At 57.2% G+C, this 16,479-nt stretch overlaps 1 protein-coding gene across 4 annotated transcripts in view; it reads right to left on the bottom strand.

Annotated features, from left to right (window-relative positions):
* Gse1 (Gse1 coiled-coil protein) overlaps positions 1-16,479 on the bottom strand; it is a 353,452-nt gene that overhangs the window by 208,953 nt on the left and 128,020 nt on the right. For all 4 annotated transcript variants that reach the window (XM_037206309.1, XM_028880794.2, XM_028880793.2 and 1 more), the window contains exon 2: positions 15,727-15,916. In XM_037206309.1, the coding sequence (XP_037062204.1) occupies positions 15,727-15,916 (190 nt within the window). The remainder of the gene's footprint in view (positions 1-15,726; positions 15,917-16,479) is intronic.

The following is a 16,479-nucleotide window of genomic DNA, read 5'->3' as shown; positions in this document are numbered from 1 at the left end:
ACTGGGCCCTTGGTTCTGCAGGCGCAGACAGCCCAGCCCCCAAGCCCTACCGTCCTCAGCTCTCCACCCTGCCCTGTCCCTGGCACTAACTACAAGGGGGTCTGTCACCGGGAGACAGCCGCTGTTCCCGAGGAGATGGACTGACCGCAGCGTTCCCTGGCCCGTTGGGGTGCAGATGTCCAAGCTGATAACCCTTCCTGGGGACTGGGCTGTGGGCGAAGGGCCAGAGATAAAGCTGAACGACAGATTTCCTGCTGGGGCAATGTGGCCAGCGGCAGAGTGGCCAGAGGAACCTGGGCCTCCCACCAACCTCTGCCTGCTGGGAGGCAGCCCTGGCCTTCAGACAGGCAGCTCCTTGAAGCCCTCTTGGTCGGGATTTAGGCAGGGCCAGGAGGGGCCCCAGGCATCTGAGAAGAGAGCAGTGGCCTCCAGCCTCTGCCAGCCGGGGCCTCCGAGTACTGCGGGAAGGAACCGAGCTGCAGTCCTTCCCCGGGGCCGGCACAGCGGAGAGGAAGCAGCGGCCGCTTCCCACGCACATGCTCGTCCATCACTGTCTCACGTGCCTGCCACCGTGTTCTACCACTCCCTCTACTTTTCAGATAAGGAAACTGAGGCACAGGGAGATGATATGATGTGTCCTAGGCCACACAGCTGAGAGGAACTTTTTGTTGGCCTTGTTTTGAGACAGTCTCACCAGGTAGCTCTAGAGGCTGGCCTGTAATTTTCTCTGTAGATCAGGCTGGCCCTGCTGAAGTCACAGAGATTTGCCTGCCTCTGCCTCTTGAGTGCTGGGATTAAAGGTGTGTACTACCATGCTGAGCTAGCCTTGAATTTTAACTGGCATCTCTCTCCTCGGGGCTCTGCAGCAGCCAGAAGCCCAAACCTGAACCCCTGGGTTAAGAACCAGTGTTAGGAGCGGGGAGATAAGGCTAACCTGAGCCACACAGGACTGTGGGCACTGTGCCTGACGACTCTGCATGAGACACCCAGACACAGATATCTCCAGTCCTCTGCCATCCTCCAAACCCTGTTATCCTGTACAGCTCCTAAAGGGGTGTGCTGTGATCCACAGCCATTCACACATCCTCCCCCCCCCCTCGCAAACATTCCACAATCAGAGTGACTAGAATTCCAGAACCCAAAATCAAACTGGAAAAGAAGGCAAGGCAGGACAGGGTTTCCACGGAATGCTCCCCACTCCATGGGGCTTGTGCAGGGCCCAACCTGCTCCACCGTAGTGAGAGCCATACAGAGCAAGCAGCACAGGCTGTTGCTGGGACACGTGTCCTCAGCTTTCCCTGCTGTTCTGTCCCCTCCCACTCAACCCTCCCACCTCCCGCTCTCTGCCCAGCAGGCCCTCCACCCACACCAGAGGGCAGGGGCACCTGTGGCTTGGCAGGGCTGGGTGCCAGGGGCCATGACACTCTCTCTCTCTACTTCTGGGCCGGCCTCCAGCTCCCAGCCCACTGTGGTGACAGCCTGCCTGCCGTGGCTCAGAGAACAGAGTCAGAACTGTGTTCTTATGTCCCCGGCCAGGACCACACGCCTGGCAGGCAGGCAGGCAGGGACCAGCGCGCCAGCCCACAGTGGCCCGCACCACGCAGTCACAGACTCTGTCTGTCATCAAACCTACCATTAGGGAGATGAGAGGCAGAACTCAGCCTCCACCCTCTTCCAGTCCAGCCCTTGTAGTGGCCACCCCCAAGGAAGGCACTGGAGCTGAAGGCCAGGGCAACAGAAACCCGACGGCTTGGGGTCCTGAGAGGTAGCTCCAGGTCAATACCTGAAGGTTTCCCAGGAGAGAGGAGACAGTCTCAGGCTGTTCCTTGTAGGAAAAGCATGTGGATCAGGAATTGTGGGGTGCACTTGGTTATGATTCGGGGCCACTGCTGCTAAGGCCCATAGAAGGAATATGAGGGCCTGGAGGGGGCCACCATGGTGGGGCACTGGTCCCCAAGGAAAACTCAGGCTATCTCCTTTTAAGGAGACTCTATTTCTGCCTCTAACCTGAGGGGGTCATAGTGGAACTGAGGCACCAAGAGCCACCCCAAGAGGGTCCTGATAAATGCTATTTCCCTCCTCAGGCTGTGCTGGGAAGGGGACAGAAGAATTGGGCTAGGGCTGCCTCTGTGAGTGGGGAGGGGGGACTTAGGTGACAATCTGCTGTCCTGGTCTGTCTTTGGAGTGCTGGGACAAGAGGCGCCAATGTCTGAAGCGGGCTAGTCCCTTCTATCAAGACCCAGCCAAATACCAGCACACTCAATGCTTGGTCCTGCGAGGCCCATTCAGGCCCACGAGCCTGGGGTGGGGGCAGGGCTGGTATTACACCAAAGAGCCAGATCACCTCCCCCACACACTGGCTCTCTGCCAGGTGAGGCTCAGGAGTGTCCTTCTCCCAAGGACAGTGCTGTGACCTCACCTGTGAAAGGTCAGCAAAATCAAAATCAAAGGGACAGGGAGGGCGTTTAGGAGGTGACCCCTGTACTCAAGAGTCACCGGGTAAGGACAGTACAAGGACAATTGAAGAAGCTGGAAGGTGCCGGGCCTGAGCCTGTCAGGGGTCTCACCAGCCCCATCCACCCACAACACAGCAGGGGCACTGCCAACTCGGCCAGCATGGGAAGAAGCCCAGAGAGGCCAGGAGGACAGCCCAAGTCACACAGCTTTAGGTGGGAAACCCGGGACTTAGACCGAGGCCAGCAGCAAGCAGAATTCTGCTTTTCACCATGATGTACTGGTAGGAATGGGGCCTTCATGGTCTGGGCCCCACCGGGGAAAGCGAGGTACCGCCATCATCAAGAAGGTAAGTTTAACCGATCTCTTCTGTCCTCACTGGCAAAGCCATGGTCTGTCAGCCCCTCAGCTGGCAGGATGCACAGGTGATACACTCACAGAACCACCCTGCTGATGTGGGTTGTAGTTTGTCCACAGTTCTCACTAATATCCTCAGTGTGCCCGGCTCAGGCCAAGGAAGTCAGGCAAACAGCTGAGGGAAACATGGAACTCAGGGGGCGCAGGAGTCCGGGCATGGCAACCACCGAAGGGCCCAGGAGGAGCTGGGGAGAGGCCACCCTTGGCCTACCCGTGACCAGAGCTCAGTACCTTTCTTCTGAGGCGATCCAGGACCACACAAGCAGTGGCCACCTAGAGGCTGGGGACAGGGCCAGTGACCAACCAGCTAGTTAGCTCAGGTCGGAGGACAGGGCCAAGGACAGGGCAGGCAAAGGGCCGCTGCACAAAGAAACAGTCAGTACCACAGGCCCCGTCCAAGTCCCAGTGCCCCAGATGACCACGTGCCTGACCTACACGAACACAGAACCGCCTGGAACTGCCCCTGGGGCCAGCAAACATTGCCACCATTGCTGACACAGGCCCCGCCCCTACAGACACCCCGGTGGGACTCAGTCTCCTTGAATACTTTCAGAGACCGGTCCCTCACTGCCTCAACAACCCTGCAAGACAGGCAGAACGCGTCCCAAACTGTACTCCACACCAGGGAAGAAAGGGTCAGAACCAGGACCCACGGTAGCCTGGGTCCCACACAGCCATCGCTACGGCTGTCTGTGAAACTCACTGTGATGAAGGAAGTGGGGGGAAGATCCTTGTACCTGACATGGGACCAGGAATACCAGGACCTCAGGGTCACCTGCGCCAGACGCCCTGAGCATGCCTCTGACCCTCCAGGGGCGTTGTACATCCCACCCCCCAACCCCCCGTCCATACGGCTCCCCTCGTGGCCTTTCTGCTTCTAGAGCAGGAAGTGGCCTGGGAGAGGAGTCAGCCTTGGTTTTTCACCCAGCTCTGCCCCAGGCTGATAGGCACCCTCAGAGAAGGTGAGGCTCAGTGGCCTCTTGAGCTGGGGGCACGCAGGCAGGCCTGAGGGCAGGCCTGGCGCCAGGGTCAGCTCTGGGTCAGCCTGTGCTCCACAGCAATGGGTGCACAGGGTAAGGAGTCGCATGCCTCCGGGCGAGTTGTAGGAAGGTCAGCTCAGTGCCCCGCCACACCCCTCAGAGTTCACTAGGCTGGCTCTGGGCCCCCAAAGCACTGTCTCCTGGGCCAGCATTCACAGCCCACGTGCACCTCGGTGTCCCTGAGCCAGGACACTGCCACTGCTGAGTCAGAGCTTGGCCCTCTGTCACCCCACATCCGTCTGCAGGCCTCAGTGTCTGGGCACCCGTCCCAAGACCCACACTCCCTCCTCCAGGCCGGTGCAAGCGTTCCCCGAGACTCACTGTGGTGGAAGAAGGCTCCTCCTGAGCTCCTCTGGTCTATAAGAAGTGACTGGCCCAGCCTGTGGCCTGGTCTGGCTGTGTGGGGGGCAGCAGTGGCCTCGGTCATGGGAGGCACGGGTGGGCCAGGGGGAGGGCGCCCTTCTCTATACTTCTCCATTCTCCTGCCCCAATCCCCTCGAGTTCCTTTAAGAGCCAAGTCCACACTCGGAGCTTGGTGCAAGCTTCTGCCCAGCAGAGCCAGCGGGTCTCTCCTCCTGCTCTCCAGCATCCCACCGGGCACAGCCACTGCGGCTGCACGCGGGAGCCAGGCCCTCGGCGGCGGTGGTGGCCACTTCCCGATAGTCCTCATTGTCTAGCTGCTGTGGCTCTCCTGGCAGGACTCGGCCGACCAAGACATTGACTACGCAGGAGAGGAAGGCTATGACCTGGAGAGCAGAGAAGACCCAGAGGGGTCACCTGGACAGCTCTGAGTCACATAATAGTTCAGCACCGGTACCACAGGAGGTCAAGATAAAGGTCAAGGGTCAAAGAAACAACTTCGGGGACAGGGTTTCAGCAATGTGTGTCTGTGTGTGCATAAATGCGTGGGACCGGGAGAAGGCATTCAGGAGAGGTGGCTCCCCGGAGCGGAAGACTGGGTGAGTGGTGGGCTCTGAGGGGCCCTCCAGGGGGCTGAGGCAGGCTGCAGGCTACAGGGCCTCGTGCATGCTCCTTGCTGGGGAGGAATGTAGATGGCCATGGGAGACCAGGGGATACCGTCCGCCGGGAGGGAGGAGGGACAGGAGGTTCCAGCATTTCTGCGGCTAGGGTCGTGGGTCTTTCCCAGAAGAACCTCCTTTCTGCCCTACTCAGCTGACCGGGCCCCCGTTCTGAGCTCCCCTCTCCCTGGAGCCCTCCAGCCACACAGGGCTTTCTCTGTGGCCTGCGCCTTCTTGGAGTCCATCTTAGTGCCTTTGGGGGAAAGGGAGCTGAACCTGGCTGGAGGTGGGGACCAGCGCTCATCTGCTCTGTAGTACAGGCTGGGCTCAAAAAAACCACCCAGAGAGAGAGGGCGATCTGTGAGGAGAGGGGCAGAACCTGGTTCCTGGGCCTAACCTCCACCCACTCCAAAGCTGGGCGGCTTTGGTGGCTGGCTGTACTCTACTGCGCCCCCTCCTGGGACAGAGACAAACTGCATCCACAGCTTCTTCCCCAAGATGGGCAAGGATTCATCCTCTGCCCCACCTGCTCAGCAGAGTGGCCTGGATAGTGGGAACTGAGGGGTCTAAATGCAGGCCATCCTCACAGCAGGGCTCACAAGGTAGGTCCACCACCTCTGAGTTCTGGAGTGACCTCACTGTCCTGAAACTGCCTGAACAGACACACGTCTGGTCCATTCCGCCCCTTCCCACTCAGTCTTTCACTGACACCAGGAACCCTGTACACCTGGGGGCCAAAGACACAGTCAGCCCAGCCAGGGTGATGGGTATGGAGTGCCAGCCAGCAGACTCTAGCAGACACCGCCTCATCCTGAAGCTGTGAACAGAATGTACCTTAGGGGGCAAAGTGGACCTCGTGGCTGCAGCTGAGACACAGACCCTAGGTAGAAGGAGCGTCCAGATTAGCCAGGTGGGTCTAGCAGAGGCTCGGAGTTATTACAGCAGGGGCTGTGGTGGGAGAGGGTGGAGAGATGTCAGGAAGGGGCCACAAGCCGAGGACCTCCTCGGAGGCTTCCAGAAGCTGGGGCAGGAGGGAAGCAGATCTTACCATGGAACCTGCAGGAGGAAACAGCCTGCGAGGCCTTACCCTGAAACCTAGCTGAGACCTCTGACCTCCAGCCTAAAGGGAAGAAGCATTGTTTGGAGTCACCAAGTTCCAGGTGACATGTGACAGCAACCCACAGGAAAGCGGTGTGGCAGGAAGGACGCTGTTCCCAGACTCACGTGGTACACAGCTATCACTTCATAAATACTCCTCCAGAAGTGTCTGGAGGAACTTGGAGCCTACCACATCCTGGAAACAAGCTCAGCGGTGACCTTGAGGTGCCCTTGGCTAATGTATGGTCGATCCCTAGGTCCTCTGTTTACTGTAGATTTATTTTTATTTCCTGTGTGTAAATGGACCATCTTTGTGAAGTTCTTCTGAAGGCCAGAAGAAGGTGCCAGATCCCTGGAAACTGGTTACATGAGATTGTGCACTATCTAATGTGGGTGCTGGGAATTGAACCCTGGGTCCTTTGCAAGAGCAACCAGTGCCCTTAAACTCTGGGCCATCTCTGCCGCTTCTCTTATGGCTACCTCACCAGGGGTGTGTGAAACATTCTTCACTCAGCCCTCAGAGCTCCTACCGGAACACACGTGCTGACCGGACTGGCCGGCCCAGGCGCTGAGGAGAAGGGAGGGTCTGGAGTGGGCTAGGGAGCCACTTGGATGCACACAGCTGGGCTCACCAGACCCCACTTCCTCCTCCCGCTGCCGCACAGGCCCCAGCTCCCATTCACCCAGTGAAAGCTTGTGGGTCTCCTCCCCTTGTGCTGTGTCAGGCCCAGGGAACCATGGTCCCCGCTTCCTGGAGGCCACACGCCTTGGACCTTTGAACCTCTCTCCTCCTTGACTGGGACACTACAAGGCATTCTTTTAGCATGGCCTCTGTCTGCGCCAGCCACAGGAGCTGCCTCCTTCACGTCAAACAGGAGTTAGGGAGTCCTTGAGTGCCGGGTCACGCGTCTGTTTTGTGCACTTCAGGTTCTAAAGAATCTGGGGCATGGGGGCTGGAGAGATGGCTCAGTGGTTGAGAGCAGTGGTTGTTCTTCCAGAGGACCCAGGTTCAATTCCCAGCACCCACATGGCAACTCACATCTGCCTATAACTCCTCACATCTGCCTATAACTCCTCACATCTGCCTATAACTCCAGTTTCAGGGGATCCAACACCTTCCTACAGACATAAGTGCAGGCAAAGCACCAATGTACATGAAATAAAAATAAATAAATGATTAAAAAAAAAAAGAATCTGTGGTACACAGTAGGTGCTCAGTAAGTACCTGTGAACACAAACACACACACACACACACACACACACACACACTCACGCACGCACGCACGCACGCACACGGCAGTGCAGGGTTAAGAGTCACACACACAGAAGGGAATAACATCCCCAGATGGGAAAGAAGCTGAGGAGAGAGTAGCTGCATTTCCATCACTAAAAGCCGATGGGATGGGAGCCCCTGGAGCACAGGAGAGTGTCACACATATGTGGCCCTCAGAAGGGTGGGCCAGGCTGGCTACAGCCCTGTCTCCTGAGGCCGTGTGACAGCCCCAGGACACCTCACCCACAGGGCCCACAAAAGTCACTTCAGTGGCTCCACTCATGGTCCTTGTGTGTGTTTACGTGCTTGTGTGTATACGCAGGGGCAGGGGCACATGTGTGCACACCTGCAGGCCAGACACTGACGTCGGATGTCTCCATCAGTCACTCTTGTCTCATTTTTTTAAGAAAAGGCCTCTTCTTGATCTGGAACTCAACTGAGCTAGGCTGGCCGGCCAGCAAGCCTGGGAGCCAGCAAGCCCGGGGATCCTCAGGTCTTCCCCTCCCCGATTTGGGGTGGTCACATGCGTGAACTAACACACCCAGCTTTTATATGGGCGCTGGGGCATAGAACTCAGGTCGTCATGCCAACAGAGCCCTCAACCGATCTCTCCCACGGAAAATTTCTATCTCCCACCTGGGGCAGAAGTTCCGGTTGACGGCAAGTGTTGCCTCTGGGCCACGGCACACCAGGCGCAGAGGTGCGTTGATCACAAGCCATCAGGAAGTCGCCAACACTTGGGGTTACCACTTCCAGCTACCCACACTAGATCCCCGTTCCCGTTTGTTTCATGGAAACTGGAACTGGTGCAGGCAGGCACGCACGGCCACACACCAGCCAAGGGAGTGGAGCAAAGACAGCAGATCCCAGTGGGTAGGAGCCGTCGCAAAGGGAAGGCAGATCCACCAGGGATGAGGACACAGACCTGCCATCTCAGCACTAGGAGACTGCCGCAGCAGGGCCATGAGTTCGAGACCAGCTTGGACTAAAGAGTGAGACCACAACTCAACAGAACAAGACCATTTTTAAGAAGAGGAAGGGAGCGCAGGGGAGGGGCGTCAGGCATTGGTGCTAAGGACACTGACAAGCGGCCAGTGTTTCCCAAAGTCCTCAGGGAACACCCCAAGGTCAATGTGTTCACCAGAACCCAGGCCCAGCTGAGCACGGTGCCACATGCCTGTCTTCCTCGCTCTAGAGAGAGGCTAAGGCAGGAGGATGGAGAGTTCCGGTCTAGCTTGGGTTACATAGGCAGACCCTGTGTAGGAGGGAGGGAGGGAGGGCCTGCCAGTCTCTGCCTATGCCCTCTCAACTGTGTTGAGAGGATCCAGGGCCTTCTCTCTCTCGGTAAAAGGCCTCCCTTTCCCGGCGGTGCCTTTAGAGGCTTCTAGACTTCCTGCCCTGACTTGTAAGCCATGCTTCCAGCATTATGAGACGTTCCCAAGAAGATAAAAATCATTGCTAGTGAGAGCCAGACATCGGATCCCAGCTCTGCTGGCAGCATTTGAGGGAGGGGATGGCACAGGGTGGTGTGCGGTAGGAGCCCCGGGGGGGGGGGTCCTGCTGCAGAGAAGTGTAGGGGGGCAATGGGCTGGGAGCTGCATCCCGTTCTGCACCCGTGGGAACAGCTGCAGCTCACCAGCCATAGGCAAAACCTTCCTGTGCCCGGTGCCACCACGCTCAGCTCTCACCATGCTGCCGTGGGCGCTCGGCCAGCTCAGTACCCTCCCTGCCTTCCTAGTGACGGGGGCAGCCTCGGCCAGAATCCCACTTTGCTGACAAAGAAGAGGAAGAGGCAGGGTTGCTGGTGACAAGGCAGCGCCCTCGTCCTGTGTGCTGGTGTCACACCACACGTTGGACATGGCTGGCTCTTGTGATGGTCAGGGTGCTGGGTAAGTTTTTTGTCAACTTGACACAAGCTGCAGTTATCTGGGAAGAGGAACCTGAACGGAGGGAAACGCCTCCATCGGATTGTCTGTGGGCGAGTCTGTAGGGCATTTTCTTGATTGGTGATTGACGCGGAAGGGTCCAGGCCACTGTGGGTGGTGCCACCCTTGCAGGTGGCTCTGGGTTGCATAAGAGAGCAGGCTGAGAAGGTGATGAGGAGCAAGTCGGTAAACAGTTAGTTCCTCCAGGGCTTATCCTTCACTTCCTGCCTCCAGGTCCCTGCCTTGGCTTCCTTCAGAGGACTGGTCCTGGGATACGTGAGCCAAACAAACCCCCTCCTGCTCAAGCTGCTTTGGGCCAGTTTTATCCCTGGGATGGAAATCCTAACCAAGACAGACAGGTCACCAGCCCTGTTCCACCAAAGCACGGGATCACATCCGGCTTAGACCAGAAGCGCAGAAGGCGCAGAGCCAGGCCTCACACTCAGAACACGGCAGACTCAGATCTGAGCATGTCAAGATGCCATGTCCAGCTGCACAGCACACAGCCAGGAAGGAGAGGGGGTGGGGTGGGGGCGGCAGTTGGAACAGCCATCCCCACCTGTGAATGTCCACTTCTAGCACCTCATGACCCCACAACCACGTCTACTAGATGTGGCCCCAGCTCCCAGAAACCCTCCCCAGGGCTGCAGCTCAGCCCAGGGAACCTGCTTCTCAGAACCTGTGTTCTCAGGAGGAGCCCCTGAACCTCAGAGTTGGGACCCAGCGCCACTACCACCCCTCAGGGACAAAGAAGGTACAGAGCCAGACTGAGGCAGGCAGATGGCACAAGGTGCTAGGCCTGGCATGGTGCTGTTCCCAGAGGGCTCTGGGACAGAGGTGTGAGACTGGAAGGCAGAAGGACAGGCGGCAGGAACAGGGGGATGCCTTGAGGAACTTCAAACTCCAGCCAGCAGCACCTGGAGGGTATGGAGGGGCCAGGTGAGGAGTGCTCCCACACAAGCCTGACAAGGGGTGTCCCCCACAGAGACCAGGTAAGAGGTATCCCCACAGAGACCAGGTAAGAGGTATCTCCGCAGAGACCAGGTAAGAGGTATCTCCGCAGAGACCAGGTAAGAGGTATCCCCACAGAGACCAGGTAAGAGGTATCTCCACAGAGACCAGGTAAGAGGTATCCCCACAGAGACCAGGTAAGAGGTATCCCCCCCACGCCCCCAGCCAGGTGCTGGCTACAAAGTACTGCAAGGCCAGATCCCATTCCCTGTTGCAGAGCAGCTCAGAGCCTGAGGACAGTAGGAGCCCCAGGAGTAGCCTCAGAACCAGGAAATGGGGCCTTAGGAGCCTGGGTAGGACATAGGCTCAAGGCTCCAGTGCCTGAGATACACTGCCCAGGAGAATGGCCAGCTGGTGCAGAGACGGAGGGACAGAGCTCTGTCCCAGCCCCTCTTCTCCTCAGACACCATCAACAGTGTCATATCATAGCTGAGGTGGGGAGGGCCTACTGGCTGGGCCTGCTGGGGACGGGACACACAGGCCCCAGGAACGAAGGCAAAGCCACACGCACAGGGACTTATGGGCCCTGAGCAGGAACTCCACAGTGGAGTACTCCTCGTCCTGTCTTTTAGCTCCTGCCCTGAACAGCCGGGTGATTTTCACATGGTATCATGTTCAGTGGAATGACAAATTCCAAAGGCTTTGCAGTCCTCTGGGTGCAGGCTGCAGCACGTGGCTCCTGAGCAGCTGACCTGGACACAGGTTAGTAATGAGGTTGTCCTAGGACAGCCACAGGGGGATTCTGGTAGATGAGTCAGGGAGGAGAGGGTCAGCAAGGGCCATGACAGTGGTTGTTCTGCACTGCGGGCCTTGAAGACAGTCAAGGGATGCTGAAGGAGGACAAAGCTTTCCTTGTCGCCTCTCAGAAACTGGCCCTGCCCAGCCTAGACTCCCTCAATGAGGCCCGGATGATAACTTTGGAGACTAGTCCAGGCTAGCCTGAAACTGGTGATGCTCCTGCCTCAGCCTCCCTAGTGTGGGGATCACAGGTGTGTGTGTGTGTGTGTGTGTGTGTGTGTGTGAGAGAGAGAGAGAGAGAGAGAGAGAGAGAGAGAGAGAGAGAGCGAGAGAGCGCCAGCTCAAGATTTATCACAGCAGCCATAGGAAGCTGACCTCTCTACCTGAGTCACTGTGTGGGACGGACCAGGCCACAGTATACAAGAGCGGGGAAGGGAGGGGTCTTCAAGCAACAATGGCTACATAGCAAGGGGGCGGTGCTGTGGCTCTACACAGCACCCTCCATCCCTGATCATCCAGAGGGAGCCGACTGTCAGCTTGACTGGACATGGAATCACCTCCTAGACACCTGACCTCTGGCATGTCAGTGAGGGAGTATGTGGCTGGCTGCCTGAAGTGCCTCCCACCATTGTGGTAGTATTGTGTTCCCCAAAATATTGTATACCCTAATAAACTCATCTGGGGTCAGAGAACAGAACAGCCACTAGATACTTAGGATAGGCAGTGGTAGCACACGCCTTTAATCCTAGCATTCCAGAGGCAGAAATCCAGTGTTCAAGGATACAGCCAAGCATGGTGACTCACGCCTTTAATCCCAGGGAGTGGTGGTAGAAAGCAGAAAGGTATATAAGGCGTGAGGACCAGAAACTAGCAGCATTTGGCTGGTTAAGCTTTTAGGTTTTGAGCAGCACAGTTCAGCTGAGAGCCATTCGGATATGAGGACACAGAGGCTTCCAGTCTGAGGAAACATGACCAGCTGAGAAGTTGGCCAGGTGAGGTTAGCTGTGGCTTGTTCTGTTTCTCTGATCTTCCAGTGTTCACCCCAATAACTGGCCTCGGGTTTGATTTCATTAATAAGACCTTCTAACAATTCATGCTACACACCATGACTTCCCCACCACGGTAAACTGCAGCCTGGAACCGCAAGCCAAACAACCCTTGTCCCCTAAGCGGCTTTGGCCAGGTGTTTGATCACAGCAACAAGAAAAGCGACTAGCATGGGACAGATGGGTGCCCACGAGTAACCTGGTGTGTGGTGGCCGGGCTTCTGCAGATGCATGCAGGTGAGAATGCGGGGGTCCTCAGCTAACCACTTCAGTGTGTAGACACGGGCATCTGGAGACGGTGGGGATGAGGCCACAAACCCTGGCAGCCAGATGCGCACAGGTAAGCCCCAGTTCTCTCAGGTGGGTCTCAGCCCAGTGGGCACATGTGCCTGGTCTGGCCACGGGTGAGGATGCTGGCATGGCCCGTGGAAAGGGGCTGGGGTCAAAGTGGCTGGGCATGGCTTTTGGCACACACAGCTCAGCTCACCAGTGGGCACTGCGATTTCTACTCTCTCTGCTTGTCACACGAGAAACTGCTACACCACCCAGAAAGGACACGCGAGGCCACCGTCCATCTAACAGGTCGGATGGCTCCCCCACGGCCACGCAGAAAGCACATTTAGAGGCAAGAATGGCACACACTCCTGTTGCAGAGTGCGTGACCTACACAACCTCGCCCTGCAGCTATCGGCGCCTCTTAGCATTGATGTCACGCCCCCGCCACTGCCTCAGTTAGATGGCCTCATTGTCACAGTGCCCATTCTGCAGCTGGAGCAGCTGAGGCTTTGGGAGGTCCTCAACTTCGTAACATAAGGCTAAGGTTTGGAAACCTGGACACCAGTGCCAGCTCCTTCCTGTCCGTTTATAGCGTGCATCCCTTCCGTCCCAAGGGAGCCTGTGCTCGGCACAGGACAACTGCTTTCAGAGCCCCCTCCCACCCTTGCCAGCTTCCAGGTCATATGCACATTAAAATGGTTCTTGGTTCGGCTGGAGGCTCGAGGCTGTTGAGGGAGCCAAGTGCCCTCCTCACACTGCCCACCCAAGACTCCAAACAACATCCTTCTCCCTCACCAAGGGGCTGGCCACCAGTCCGAGGTTCCTTCCGGCTTTGTTTGCTGGAGGAATGATGGCCTGCATCCCCATGGTCCTCAAAGGATGGAGAAGTGAGCCCAAAGGGCCTGGCAGATGCCAGTCCTGTCCCCCATGGCCTAGAACTGTGCTGGTGACTCTCCGAACGCGGTGCCTGTGAGCTGATGCTGCCCCCACAAAGGCTTTCTGGTTAGTTTCGCCATGGGCAATTCCATCCCTGACACTGAGGTGGCCCTGTTCCCTAAGTGACACCAAATCCGATGAATTCTGGAATCTTGGTAGGTTAAAACCCAATGGCTCCAAACTCATTGCTTGGCACCGGAATTCTTGGGAGCCCTGGCCTAGTCCCAGGCCTTTCCCCAACTTTTATATATAGCATGCTTGCAGGGAAGCTGAGCTGAGAAATGATTGGCTGAGGCGTTTCCAGCCCAGCCAAGCAGTATAGATTCCCCTTCCTGCCATGACTAAACCACCTTCAGAGAGGACTGTGCAATTCAGAACTGGCTGTAGCCATCACAGCGGGCCCAGTGATGCTTCCTTGGTGTGAAACCCTAGAAAGAAGGGAAACACGTAGGTATATGACTGTGTGTGTGTGTATGTGTGTGTGCGCACACGCGTGTGTGTGCACGTAAGATGGGCATGTGCGTGTAAGAATGTGTCCTGAGTAGGTCTATGTCTGATTGTGGCCCCAGTGTGAACAGACACCTCTTGCTCCCACCCTCATGTCCAGTGAGCTCTAGAAGGAATTAGGGTGTAGCCTTCATCCACCATGATGACTCAGGGTCTTCACCTAGAAGTCACTGTCAGAGACACAGCTGTGACAAGGCCTACCCCAAAGGCTCCAAACAGGGCTCCATACTGGAAATGTCACCTCCAAAACTTGTGACCTGGAACTTTCTGGGTCAGAGTTAACACTGCTGGGCTACAATAAGGCAGGTTGTAGGAGCCAGATCCAGGGTTCAAATCACAGTACCCTACCACTCCTGTGTGACAGGGGTGAGTGCCTCAGCCTCTCTGAGCCCGCTGCACACTGCTCCGCTGATGTGAAATGGCATACACACACACACACACACACACACACACACACACACACACACACACACACGCCTCTGCTTGCCAAGGTGTCACAGAGCTCAGAGACCACCAGCCACCAGGCATCTCTCACAGATTCAGTTTGAGAGACAGAATTTGCTGAAGGTCCCTCAGCCCAAAGCAGGTGTACCTCTCCACACACAGTGGCCAGCTCTCCTACAGCTCTCCACCAGGGGCTGGCCTGTCCTGGGGAATGTGGCGTCACCAGGAACATTGTTGGGCACGGCAGACACATCTCAGGTAGACTTAGTTGGAGGGCTGGGTAAGATATGCAGACACAAGTAGGCTTCCAAGACTCAATCCAGAAGGGCATGTCCTGGACCTGGGAGGGCTCATGCCAAACCCAAGCATCCCGGCTTCCACAGGGCAGCAGCCCCGGGGAGCAAAGGGAGGTGCTTCCCACACAAGCTCGGCCTTCTGCCTATTGACCCGAGGAAGCCCACTGTACTGACGAGTGCCGAGGCTCACACACAACAAACCTTTCCCTTGGTGCCGGACGCCATACCTTCTGTGGAAGGAAGCCAGGTCCACCTATCTCCATGCCATCTCACAGATGCGAGGCCCTGAGCATGACGGAGAAGTATGTGCATGTAGGGTAAGAGGATGCCAGTGTCTGGCAGCATCTGCCTGGCACCCCTACCCCTTTGCTGTGTGGCCACCTTGTCCACACCTGCCGGGGTCCGAAGCCCCCAGGCCCCAAGGCATACGCATTTGGTTTGTTGGGTCCATCTGTGAGCTGAGTCCATCTCACAGAGGAAAGGAGGTCAGTCCAGGGTGGACTGCAAGATGAGTACTCCAGATCAAAGCCTGGGCCTGTGGTGGTCCAAACAAATGTGCCACCTGTCACCTTCCCCAGCCCCAGTTCCTACTATTTTCTAGCAAGCCACGCTGCAGGTATCTCCCTGCTCGGTGGCGAGGCTGGTCCTGGAGTCTCCACTCCTCCCCAGGGACAGCATGGATCAGGTTCCCACAGGTCCTCTCTACTACAGCCTGATGCAGGGAATCTTGTCTGGTCTAGAGGCTACAAGGACACAAATGTCCACTGTGCCCTCGGCACCTACAGTGAGGGCTCTGGGAGGCCACAAGAGGCCGATGGGATCAGGAGAGCCACCCTAGCCACAGCTCTCTCTCAAAAGCCACCGAACAGCAGAGGAGTGTGAGGGCACCAGGCTGGGAAGCCCTGACATGGACATTCTCATGCCTGCTGGCCCAGCACTAGGGAAGCCTTCCCAGGTGCCTAGGACAGCTGGCACCCGTATCCACCTTACCCAGAAACACCCTGCAGGACCGTGTTTGCTGCGACGGCCTTTGCGGGCGTGAAGGACCAGTCAGTGCACAGATAAGTTCATCACAGAGCACGGAGTGAAAACCCCAAACCCCAGTGAGCGGACTCGAACCCTAGAGTGCCAAGAACGTAAGGTGGAACCAACTTGGAACTCAGTGTCTCAACTCAGCCTCCGGAGCTGCAGCCCACGGGCTGGCTCAGGCCCCGTCTCAACGGAGAGACATGAAACACGACTCTACCTGTGGCTGTGAGGTCTACTCCATCCCCATCCCAGCTGTCCCGGCTGCTCTGCTGGCTTGACACTGGCCGCAGCTCCTGGGTGGTCCTGGTGCCCCTGGACAGACTGTCCGCGGGGGGCACCGGCTGTAGCTCGGGCTCCGGTACAGGAACATGGACAGTGGCAGGTGCCTCCAGAGGGGCAGAGCTGACCTGTAAGGAAAGAAGGGGAGAAATGAGCCAGGAAAGAGAAGGGCCTTGGGCTATCTTTCCTTCCTCACTGTGGCCCGACCTCTGCGGTCAGCAGTCCAGGTGAGCTGGCTTTAGACAGTGTGTACTCTCAGTGCCCAGCCCCAGACCCCAGGCTGATGCTAGACACGGGAGCGTTCTGTGTCCATCTCTTGATAGCCTAATATAGAAGCCCCGAGCTTTTGGCAGGCACCCTGGTGAGTGTCTAAGAGAGAGCTGTGGGGAAATGCACCACGGTCCAGCCTTACGCAGCCTGTCCCTGGGGAGCATCTATATGCCATTGTGCAGCGCACCACAGGACCCTGGTGTTCAGCCTGGGAAACTAGGGTGGCCATCCCAACTGCACCCCACAGATTAGTGAAGATGTCACTTCTCCAAGTCCTCTGGGGACTAGGCTCCTTGAGACCAGACAGCATCCATTCAAGGTTCTGTTGTGACTGTCTTTCAGGCATGGGTGAGGTTCCCCACGGCACAGAGTAAGTGGAGAAGGCTCCGGAACCCACAGACACCATCCCTGGAGTCTTTCA

Source organism: Peromyscus leucopus, chromosome 5 (genome assembly GCF_004664715.2).
Source record: "Peromyscus leucopus breed LL Stock chromosome 5, UCI_PerLeu_2.1, whole genome shotgun sequence".
NCBI lineage: Eukaryota > Metazoa > Chordata > Mammalia > Rodentia > Cricetidae > Peromyscus > Peromyscus leucopus.
The sequence above is the reverse complement of the archived record's forward strand: the minus strand, read 5'-3'. Positions and strand labels throughout refer to the sequence as shown.